Source organism: Pyxicephalus adspersus, chromosome 7 (genome assembly GCF_032062135.1).
Source record: "Pyxicephalus adspersus chromosome 7, UCB_Pads_2.0, whole genome shotgun sequence".
Taxonomy (NCBI): Eukaryota; Metazoa; Chordata; class Amphibia; order Anura; family Pyxicephalidae; genus Pyxicephalus; species Pyxicephalus adspersus.
The window spans coordinates 32,062,009-32,074,513 of record NC_092864.1 but is presented as its reverse complement, the minus strand read 5'-3'; the positions used below and the strand labels follow the sequence as shown (position 1 = coordinate 32,074,513).

The following is a 12,505-nucleotide window of genomic DNA, read 5'->3' as shown; positions in this document are numbered from 1 at the left end:
GTTGTCTTAGTCCAACTTTTTATGGACCCAACTGTATGTGATATGTGTATGTATGTGATAACCAACAAGAGACAGGCAGGATTGGAGACCTGGGGCTCACAAGAGAGAGTGAGAAAAAGAGCCCACAAGAATGAATTACTCTCCTAGAATGGTAGCACATTTTTTAGGGCACCAGAGGGCCTGGTAGATGTCCTGTGACCTTATATGGCACAAAAAAACACATTGTGGGGGCTTAACACTATGACCAACTGGACGTTTTTCCAATCTTCTGGTTTACTGGTTCAACCTTGGAGATGGGAGAGATGGCCTCATGAGATTCTTTTTGATTTCTTCAACAACCCCCCTCACTCCTTTGCCCCTACCCTGCCTACTAAACGTACTCACAAATTTCCAGAGTTCGTACCATCCCCACAATACCTCAATACCTCGCTCCTTGAATAACATATCAAATATAAATGTCACAGATTCCCATAGGACTAGGGGATCTGTGTCCTTCTGTGCCACCCACCTTGCACTCCTCTCCAGCCAGCAGCAGTTCTGCCCAGGGATCCCATTCACTATTTATTTCCAGTTCTGAACCATGTGATCCCTGAGAGCTGCCCATTAAGGATTTCCTTACAGAATTTTCGGCAGACAAGCTCCGTCTACTGGCAAAAGTGTAACACCACCTGAGCTGCTTCCGCTCCAGCACTCCCCCTGGTGGTGGGGTCTGTCACCTACTAGTCAAATGGTTACCCCTTGTCACATGACCTCCCCTATATAACATGCCAATTGGCAACAGGATGGCTCTGTTTCCAGGTTTCAGTTTGTATTTCCTGATCCTGACACTTTGGAATACGGACCCTGGCTCTGTCCTGACTATTCTGAATTGCCGCCTGCCCTGACCTTGGCTCCTTCAACTGCCTCTCACTCTTGTACTACACAATGGTTCTACTCAGTCAGCAGTCACCACGCCCTGTGTGTACGGGGGATGCACTGGTGAAGAGAGGCTGGTACCTTAAACTCTGTCCCCCACCGGTCTGTGTTTACCGTGACATTGTGACAATGCAGTTGCCTATTTGATGCTGTTTTTTTACAGAATAAAATATCTACATCCTATTCCTTATTGCAAAATACACGTTGTAATTAAAATTGGGTTTGAGGGTCTGATGTCCTTAGTCACTCCCCACCAGGATTTTTTGGGGCTGTTTAATTAAAGTAATGTCATTCCCCTGTTATGAGCAAGGCAGGACTGTTATTTCTATGTAGAAGCTGCGGCTTTAGGGCAAATTGCATTTGCTTGATAATTACAGAACACAAGCACAAAGCTTAACATTGTGCAGTAAGATTAGAAAATTAAAGATTTGTACATTTTAATGTGGAGCTGACAGCGCATGAAAAAAAGTTGTGATTTATTTTGGCTTCCAAATCTGTCTCATCCTCCTCCATTACAGCCCACACAAGCAAAAGAAAGTCTTCATCATCATAAACCCACAGCTAGAACAAGGTAGCAATAAAGTTCTGGCCTTGCCAGAGACAAATTGCCAGTGGCCTTGCCTGCGGCATAGACTAAAACCATAGATAATGCCTACACCTTGGCCAGCTCTGTCCCCACTATGCTCCTTTTTTGAAACCCCTTTCTCCATTGTCTTCTGTTATGTTAGGTCAGACGTGGTAAGGTAAGGATGGAGTAATGATAAAGGAACTGGTTGGGGACCAAATAACTGTCACTTCCAGAACTTGCAGATCCTGTGTGATCTTCACCAAGGGATTTTTTTACTTTATCACTGCAGATACTGGTAGCGTTAGCGGAAAGTGAGTCTTCTTTTTTCTAGAGGAATTTTTATTTTAGCAAGTTACTCTGATTACATTTTAAATAATGCAACTTCCCTGCTTAACTGGAGTCATAATGTATGTCATTAATGTAAATGTAAAAAAAACATTAGATTTAGCATTTTGAAGAAAGTGGGTCCGCACAGACTTTAGCTTGCTTCTGGTTTCTTCATGCAACAAACTAACTATTGCACAAAATATAATTCCATTTAACCATTCACCCCATCCACACAAGAATCCTAAACAGCTGCAGATGAATAAATTACATTACAAAAGGCACTAATAACCTGATGTTCATGCAGTGATATTTCTTTCACTGGGCGTTCCCTTTAAGAATTGGTTAGTGCTTGGTTCATTTTATCTTAAGATACGTTTGCACTTTCCATGGAGCCATTACCCTGCTGCACAAAGTGCTTGGAGTCTGCCAGTTTTACTCCCTCCTGGGACAGACCTAGATACGTGACACGTGACGTGTGGATGATGATAATTTCCGGTAATCACCACTTAAATAAACAAGATTTCAGTGAATAACCCGCAGAGATAGCGTCCTCATTTGTCTCTGCAATATATACTTTATTTCTTCTCCTATGTATAATCTTTATTCTAGTTTTCATCCAGTAGGGATAAACCTATCTTATCTTCTCCTGTCCATTGTGGCTTGAACTTCTTTAGGACCTTCATCATGGAGAAGGACACCTTTGCTGCAGTGACAGATAAATTCTTGAGGACCACCAAGATCCATGGGCTGAGCCACTGGAGGTCCTCATACTCCGTATTCCACCGCCTACTTTGGACGGCAGCTTTCACTGCCTCCCTTTGTCTTTTCTTCATCTGGTCTTTAGAGCACCTGTTCTACCTGTTGTCCTATCCCATGCATGCCAATGTGAAGATGATCTGGGCCAGACAGCTTAACTTTCCATCAGTGACACTTTGTAGGGTCCAGCAGTTGAACGCGGTCTCCACATTTCCCCATACTTTTTCTATTGACCCTAAAAACAAACATCTTCTCGCTGATATATCTAATCAGACAAAGGACAACTTTGATGGTATGCTTGTCCATTGCATGTATGGTGGGAAAAACTGCACAGATGAAGATTTTACCCTTGTGAGTTTTTACTTCTTAGTGTCTTCTCCTAACTAACTTGCTTATTCCCATTTGGCCTTTTATGCATGCTATTTCTGATCTACAATTTTACCAGTTAAATCCATGTATAAGTCCAGTGTATGCCTGCATATTGCAATTTAAACATTTAGGGTGTTAGAAGTATCTAATTTTTATATTTAGAGGATATCACTTTCTACATACATGCCACATTGGCTTATTTCTTTCTAAATGTACAGCCTCCACTATGGTTTTTACTTTCTCAAATTATTACTGATAATCCTCTTTTAGATGAAATGCTCTTTTGTATAAAAGGGTCCTAATTTAGACCATTCTGCATCAAGATTGGTACTCAGATCTTCCCTAGGGCAAGTTAGGAACTCATATAGGGTGAGGGGACCGCAGTTCCATGAGGTCCATTGTGTTTAATGTTTTTTTACATGAATGGTAAGATGTAATGCAATGATTGGACAGAGATATTAGTAAACATATTTTTTAGGCATGTTCATCCACAGTAGCTTAAATACTTCATATATTGTCCTCATAGTGTTTTTTTTTTGTTTGCTTGTTCACAGGTATATACCAGATATGGGAAATGCTACACTTTCAACGCTGACAAAAATAACCCAAAAGTAACCCGACAGGGTGGTATGGGGAATGGACTGGAGATAATGCTTGACATTCAGCAGGAGGAATACCTACCTATCTGGAGAGAGACTAGTAAGTATCAGACTCTATAAACATGATTATGACTCTAATCTAATATTGTGTACACAACCCAACATCTACTCCATGTTCACACAGTGTATTTCCTATATTTCAAAAACAAGGCATCACATCACAAAAAAAAGTTTACTTGCATGATATCTGAAAAATCATATTCAGCACAGATCTCCAATACATACAAAATTCCCCATGTGTTGTCCTTTTCAAATTGCACTTTATGGTGTGTTGAAATTATTTAAGCTCTCATCTTCCTCTAGCTGACAATGATGCTTCTGTTGTACTGAAATGCAAAGCAGTGTTGTCAGCTGTGCCCAATATTCACTTGCTAAATAGCAGAACATATCCTCTATTCTTGTCCATAATGGGAAGGGAATGTGTTGCAAGGTCCCCAGAGAGGTGGGAAGGGCAGGTGACACTTTTCCTTGATAAGAAAGTCACCAATGGGCATCCATCAAAAAGGAAGCTCTGCTCTTCAAGTGTTATTGCAGCAAAGCTTTATCATTCAGGTATAACTGAATTCTGCAGACTGGAGCCTTTTCTGCTGGGTTGAAGTGGTGGGCTTCCTGCAAAGCTCTTTAAATGCCCTTCCTTACCCTTGCATACATTCACCCTATAAGTGGTCCCTTGTTAATTTGTGAATTTAATGCAGCCTGCCTAGGACCAACCCCTTTTCCAGACTCAAACCCACCCATGAGGACTCTTGCCTATTTTAATAACTCCTCCCAAGAGGCAACACTCCTCTTTAAATGCCCACCCTTACCCTTGCATACACTCACCCTATATTTGGCCCCCTGTTAATTTGTGACCGGGGTCAAATTTAGGGTGTCTGAGTGTGAATGTAAAAATACAACCTGCCTAGAACCACCTCCTCTTCCAGATTCAAACCCAACCATGAGGGTACTTGCATATTTGAATAACTTCTCCCAAGTGCCACCCAACTATTTAGATAAAGGCTGAGGGCTTTTGAAAGTGCTACTAAGGCCAGGTGCTGCCTGCCCCCCTGCTGGCCACTGATCTACCTGAAATGCTAGAAAACCAAAGGGACCCAGTGATGATATAACTGGGTCTAAAATAGGTAATGTAATGAACTCTGAAATGTTGTATTTAAAAATGTCATTAGCATGTTAATGAGAGGAGAAATGAGCAACCATGGAAGGCAAAATGTTAGCAGATTAAGCTCTACAGAAATCACATTACTGCAATGAATTTGGTAATGGGTGAAATGACTTTTAACTTCTCGTGTATATGATTTTTTCAGCATTTGCCAAAAAATGCTTTATCTGCCTGAAACAGGGATTACCCCTGGCACCGCTGGAAATAAAGCAATAGCCCATGGTCATTCTACCCAGCTATCAGACTCAATATATCTATCTGCCACAGTGACTTGCCCAGGATGATGACAAAGTGTCATAGATGCTCTACCCTTATCACAATGGGCTCTAACCAGGAATTCCCTGACCCCACCCCCAAAGTCTCCTATCCTGGGCCCAATGAGTTTTACGCATAGGCACTGTATTTCTCGCCATCCCTTTCTTAAAACCTACACAGCCCTGGCCCACAACACAGCCCTACCTGGTAAGACAGGAGACCTGATTTTACAATTACAGGTCTTGTCCTTCCCCCAGCTAGTAACTGGACTGTGAAAGGAGAAGCAGCACACCAATGAGCTTTTATAACCCCTGCTGCACAATTAATTCTTGCTTTTCCCCTGCCCCATTCTGCACAGAGATTGCACCCCCATAAGCAATCTTCAACCTGACCTCACTTCCCACTTTCTGTTTCTTGGTCACTGACTCAAAAGGCTTTAAATCCAGAGACAACCAGGCAGATAACATACATAGGAGGTTACCAATGGCAGCCTCTGTATTTCTTCCCGGATAGGTTTAAATTAGCAAATAAATGTTGTGTGAGTGTATAATGGTATTTGTGGCAATCTGGAGTGCCAGCCTATGTATGTGGGGGTTTGGGGTATACAATCCAGCCATCATGATGTACAATTTCTAAGCTTGTTGTGGCGGCATTGCATGAACCCACCTTAAAATCCAACCCTGCCAGCATCTAATTGTATAAAAAAGTTATAATCTCTGCACAATTAGCACAACACAGTATAATACAGAGCTACAGATATTTTCAGAATGTAACAGGTTAAAACTTGGACCAAGACCATCCCTGATGAATAATTTAGCACAGTACAAGAAGAACCAGAGACACTAATTACAGCAATGCAAACTATCCAGAGGTGTCCAATAAACATTAGAATACTAAATGCAACCACAAGACAGATACAATTAGCACCATGACCATCGCATCTAATGTCTCTCTTTATCTTCTGCAGATGAAACATCATTCGAGGCTGGGATCAGGGTGCAGATCCACAGCCAAGATGAGCCACCGTACATCCATCAGCTGGGGTTTGGGGTGTCCCCTGGATTCCAGACCTTTGTCTCATGCCAGGAACAGAGGGTAGGATTGTTGTATGTTCATGTATGAGAAAAGAAAACGGTGCAAAATATTTACTAGTAGAGCCAGTCTTGCTCTACACTTTATCTTTAAAAAAAAAGTTTTTGTTTTTCCCACAATATTAAAAAAAAATGGCAATCAACCCAATCAAATTTTCTGCTGGTATTTTTTAGGAAGAGGGTATTACAAAGACGTGATAGATCCCAACCCCTTGCTCGGGTTGCATGGATCATTTAATTGTGGCACATTGATTTCAGTGCTGACTTTTTTCAGCACTGAATTGCTGAATTGTAAAACGTTTTGAAGACATTACATTTATGGCATGATACAGTATTAATATTCCCTCTAATAAAAGGTGATTGTAATTACTGTCATTGTAACATACATTTACCAAAATGATAATATGGATCTCACTTTAAGTTATGGGTTATCACTAAGGAACCAATTGAATTGGATCAATTTTTAAATGAATTGGCTTGTTTGATTATAAAAGTTACTGGTCCATCAAAAATCAGTTGATCCTACTACTGAACCATATTCAAACTTGAAACATTTCCACAGACATTTTATAATTAACTTAACAATGCACAATCTTGACCTTCTGTGTTACTATTTGCACATTTTTGCACACCTACCTGCCAGTGTGACCTCTCTAGTAACCTCTCTAGTGCTGCAATCTACGCACTCCTCTCTATTGCTGGTGCTTCTGCTACTTTTGTTTTCTTGTCTGCGGACATCTTTATTAGCCAGGTCACGATAACCTGACTGAAATGAGTTTGTCCTGGATTAGTAACACATCGAGGTTAAATATGGCTCATGAACACTTCAAGAAAAAAATGCTGCAAAGCCAATAGAACCATCCATGGCAAAAGAGACATTTATTTGTCATTAAAAAACTACCTGTTGTTCCACTTTAAAATATTACTTTAAGATTTTTCCTGATTTTTGGGAGGGGGCACTGGTCTTCTAAATATGTTCTTGTGTTGTCACCCTGCTACATGTGCCCCTTGTAGAGGCTACAAATTGGGAAGACGTGTGGAAATCAAAAATCTGGTCCAGGACATCAATGTACAGCTGACGCTGTTGCAAGTGCATGTAGACATGGTCAAAGAGATCACCTACACCGAGAGCCAATTAAATGTCATCTCTTAAGGTTTTAGATCTACTCCAAGGTTTGGTAAGTGACTGCTGTTTTTCGGAATAGCTGATGGACGAATTCCTGAAGATTTGCCAAGTTTCTTGATTTGTAGTCCTTACCTTTCGCTCTCTGTGACTCATGCCAGCTGACTATTAAATCATGGCAATGAGACTGGATCTGCCTGCCTTTTATAAATAGACCCTTTGCTTTAATGAAGACTAAACAATTGCAGACAAATAAGGAATGTATTGATATGTTTACCATAAAAAAATCAATATCGCCCCAGGCAGATATTAATTTGTTTGCCAAGATGTTAAATACACCCTCGGTGCCATGAACTTCACTGCCTGGAGAATGTGACTAGACAGCTCAAGCAGTAAATAAAGAATGTTGGGTATTTCACATAAATAACTCAATCAATTCATTTGGCTTAAAGAGCAACTCCCCTTATACAGCTCCAATATATAGATATGTACTACCAACTGTCCCTGGCTGTCCCTCTTTATACCACCCAAATGCCCCTGATTTGGATGGACTGTATCTCTTAATACCTCACAACTTACCATGATTTGGAGGGACTGTTACTTTATACTTAACAAATTCCCCAGATTTGGAGGGACTGTCCCTCCTCATATCTCCGAATTATCATTTATTTGCTTTATATCTAACAAATGCCCCTGGTTTGAAGGGACCTTCCTTGTTGATACCTTCCATATGGCCATAATTTGGAGGGACTATCCCTGTTTAAATCTCATAACTCTCCCTGATTTAGAGGGATTGTCTTCTCTTTTTACCTCCCAACTGGTTCCATTTATCAAACAGGGATTCTGACATTTCTTAGTTGAAATCTTTCAGATTATTTTGTGTCAAATAGCAGTAATTGATTCTTATGAGGAAATGTTTGGGGGAATGTCTGATTCCCTTCCTTATAATAGAGTCCATCGTTAAGATAATTAAACATGTCTGTGAAAAGGAAAAAATGTTCCAAGTATGAATTTTAAACACCTGCTTTTTCTGTACTTTTTCCCTACAATTGTATAAGTGACAGGTTTATTGATTTATTATGTGATTGATTAAATGATTATCTGCATTTTGGTGTTGTTTTCTCACAGCTGACATACCTACCCCAGCCCTGGGGTAACTGCAGAGCCAGTGTTCCAGGAGAGGTATTCCTTCCCGGTTACAGCACATACAGCATCTCTGCCTGTCGCCTTCAATGTGAGAAGGAAGCGGTGGTGAGAAAATGTGACTGCCGCATGGTGCATATGCCAGGTACTTGTAGTGGGCACTACCTATGGTGTTTGTCTGGGCATGCAGATTGGGATGTTTTTTCCTCAGGGTAATGCTATCTTTACTACTTGGCACAGGGCAGTCTGACTATGTAGCCCCAAGCAAGGCCCTTTTGAAAGCAGCATTTTAATAATACCCCCTTCCTCAAGTTACAAATACCACATAGTAAAGACACAAAAAGTTGATTTGTTTAACCTCTCTTTCAAAAAAGAATTTTAGGGGTGACAGTGCTGCCTTTGGGGTTCCCCTGTAGTTGCAACCTGTGCACTTACAGTAATAATGCCATTCTGTCACTAGGTGTCCTCAGCCTTTAGCCCAGCATCATGCCTATGCAGGAGACTGAGGACATCCAGTGAGTGCAGAGCATTATTACCCTACCTCCTGTAAGGGCATCACTTGTATACAATATAGCAGAGAGTGATACGTGCAGCCTCCAATAGGTGAAAAGGTGAAATGTGGTGGCAGTGCAGGACAGGTTTTGATTATGTTCTTACAAAACTAACAAATCTGAATGCCAGAAAAATATACATATATAAATATTCATTAATTTCTCAGCTTTCATTTCTCTCTAATAGCTATTTTATCTTTTTTTTTTTACAGGAAATGAAACAATCTGTTCTCCCAAGGACTACATTGACTGTGCTGACAACACACTAGGTATAAACGAATATCCTATTTATATGCCCTGCAGGAGTCTAGAGTTTTACTAACATTTCATTATTCTAATAAAGCAGATGGTAATGATCGACTTGTGTCTATAAATGTGAAATATTTGCAGTGCTAAGCTGCTGTGAAATTTTCTCTAGTACTGTGGCTAAATTCCGAAATATTCACCGTATTAGCAAATTGCCGAGAGTGATTCATTTAAAAGATGCAAACATATGAGGAATAGATAGGTAGCGCAGTGCCTATCATAGGAATATTTCTTTTTTATATATTTTATAATGTGTAGGTTTTTTATATTTTATGTTATGGTACACCCTACCATCTGTTTTTCTCCTTACAGATGCCACAGTGGAAGATACCAGTGAGAGATGTAGTTGCCCCACACCCTGTAACCTGACCCGATACGGTAAAGAGATCTCCATGGTTCGAATCCCCAACAAAGGATCTGCTCGCTACCTGGCCAAAAAATACAACAGGAATGAGACATATATTCGGTAAGAATCCTGCTATTATTCCCCCCATAAAATATGGCAATCAGGTTGGGAGATAATTCATAAAAGTTTTAAACATATCAGCTGCCACTTTTATGATTTAGTAATCTAAACATTTTTTTTAAAAAATAACCAAACCTTTCTTTCAACCCAACGATTGTTCATTTTTTAAATATTTCCCTCTTTCTTCATCATTCTCCCTATCCATGTGCATTGGGCCTGATTTATTAAAGCTCTCCATGACTGGTGAAAATAGACATTTTTTAGAGGAACTTGGGTGATCCAGCAAACGCTGATTGTATTTCTTAAAATCATTTGTTTTTAATTGGCAAATAGTTTCAATCTTGAACCAGGTTTGTTGGATCAGCAAGGTTCTTCCATATTAGTCTATCTTATCCAGACATAGAGTGCTTAAACAATCAGGAAAAGTTCTCAAGCTATTTTTTCTGACAGAGACAACTTTCTGGTCCTGGATATCTTCTTTGAAGCTCTGAATTATGGAACAATAGAACAGAAGAAAGCGTATGACTTTGCCAGTCTGCTTGGTGAGTTGATCACCCTGATATTTACAGCCATGTGAGGCATGACCCATAGAGACAGTTAATTTTTTTCAACATAATTGAAAAGGCAAACCTTAGATCTTACTTCAAACATTTCCTACAGATAAAGGTGATATGCTTGATAAAGTTGTGTATTCAATCTAAAATTCTAAATCAGCGTTACTTGGCCTTTCAATCATGGGGAAACTCTTGAAATAACTTTTATGTCTTCAAAAAAACCCATTATTAGCTTGGTGATACTTGGGAAAAAGCCTTTTACATTGCTGGCCAGCAAATGTCACCCTTGGGTTTCACAGAACCCAGGTTTAGAAAAACTGATCCAAATAAGTATACCCTACATTTACCACCACTTCATATCATATCATGTCAATAAAAAGAAGAGTATGCGTAAGTGGAATCTATCTACTTTAATCCTAACTATTGGGGTGTGGTGTCCTTTTTACTATTAATGTTTGGGGTGTCATCGTAACAAGATCAAATAAGCCCTCTAACACCCTAAGGTAGAAGGTCATGGATGCCTTTCTGCCTGGCAAGGTATTTGAAAAGATCATTAAATGATATGAATTCAATTGTTTCACTGTAGGAGAATAGTCTACATGTGGCATAAATTGCCAATGATATACAGCATATATCAACTAGGACTAGCCAGCCCAATAAATTCAGCCCAACTGCAGACTGTTTGATACTAAAAAAAAGTTTCCAAGAACTTCAAGCTCGGTGCAGGATCTATAGATAAATCTTAAAACAGACAGTGTTACGGTAATGGTGAATTAATCTAAAAGCAGAAGGAGATTGCCCCAATTTGACTGGCATAGAAGGTGTGCCAGCAAAGAGCATATGCTGTGCAAAAAGAGCAGAAGAGTAAGAATATATTTTATTATAGAACATATGGGAAAGGCCCAAACAATGTGCCATGGACTGGTGAATCCTCAGTAACAGTAGGTTTGTACCTCCTCTCTAGGAAAGTGCATACCAATACAGCATTCAAAACATTTGTAAAACAGGATTGCAGAAATGGTATGGTGAAGTTAAAATGTATCTTCCAACAAAACGATCATCCAAAGAAAGGCAACAAACAAATTCATCAAGGAATAAATCAAAGAAAAGAAATGAAGAGCTATTGGCTGACCTAGTCAAAGCTTTGATTTAAATCCCTTTAGGATGCTAAAAGGGATTTTAAAAGGGCAGTTCATGCAAATACCCACAAACCTCTAGTAACTTACAGAATTTTACAAAGATACATTGTCAATGATTTTATCAAACTTATAACAGACACAAGTTACCTATACAAAATATCTTCAAGAAGTAATTTCACAGGGGCAATACCAACATCCTGGGCAAAGATGTACTTTCTTTTTAATATTTTTGGGTAAGTGGTTAAAAAGGGGAATTTTTTCAGTTTTATCCCAGTATATTACCTTTAATCAGCTAGCAATGTTTGAAGCATACATAAAAGAATAATTTTCCATAGGATTATATTTAATTTCTCTCATTACAATATAAACATTTCACAAAAGAAAAGTGGAAGTGTTACCTTTACAAAGTAATGTTCAGATTTCTTTTTTAGTGAATATTAGAAACTAAAATCTAACAGAACATTGTCATACACACAGTAATAATCACAATTCTGAAATATGATTGGCAAAGACTGATAAATCCTTTTTTATATCCTCCATCAGGAGACATCGGAGGACAGATGGGTCTGTTTATCGGGGCCAGTATCCTCACCATTCTAGAGATATTGGACTATGTGTATGAGGTGAGTCATAGTTTGAAACTTATGGGGTTGATATACTAAAGAAAGATAGTCTGTTCATTTACAAATTGAATTTGAAAACAAAATCTTGTGAGAAGCCTAAAGACTGCAATCAAGTAAGTCAAAGTATTTTTTTAAGGCTGATTTGTAGGGATATAACAAAGATGTCTAAAATGCTGACGCGTTTCACCTACTGGCTTCCTCAGGGAGGTGAAGATGTGGTAAGTGAAGCAGTGAAGCTGATATTATGATAATTAGGAATGGTTGACATAAACTTGGGTAAACCATGGTAGATGGAGGAGGAGTTGTAGCAAATAATTATTTGCTAGGTGGTAAGCTGAGTGAGGCTTAGGGCACCTGGAGAGAGACACTTCGGGAGAACTTCTTGTTCAGTGAAAAGATATTGGAGAGCTGGGGAGGGAGTCTCTCAATTGCTCGCTTCGCTTGCTAGGCAAAGGACTTCATGTGATTCGCTCTAATATTAACACGCTGGGAAAACTGTGT

The 12,505-nt window shown here is 39.4% G+C and overlaps 1 protein-coding gene across 1 annotated transcript in view; it reads left to right on the top strand.

Annotated features, from left to right (window-relative positions):
- Positions 1-12,505, top strand: part of ASIC4 (acid sensing ion channel subunit family member 4) — a 178,009-nt gene that overhangs the window by 157,804 nt on the left and 7,700 nt on the right. The window contains exons 2-8 of the mRNA XM_072418026.1: positions 3,490-3,634; positions 5,976-6,103; positions 8,351-8,510; positions 9,129-9,185; positions 9,535-9,688; positions 10,139-10,230; positions 11,925-12,004. Of these exons, the coding sequence (XP_072274127.1) occupies positions 3,490-3,634; positions 5,976-6,103; positions 8,351-8,510; positions 9,129-9,185; positions 9,535-9,688; positions 10,139-10,230; positions 11,925-12,004 (816 nt within the window). The remainder of the gene's footprint in view (positions 1-3,489; positions 3,635-5,975; positions 6,104-8,350; positions 8,511-9,128; positions 9,186-9,534; positions 9,689-10,138; positions 10,231-11,924; positions 12,005-12,505) is intronic.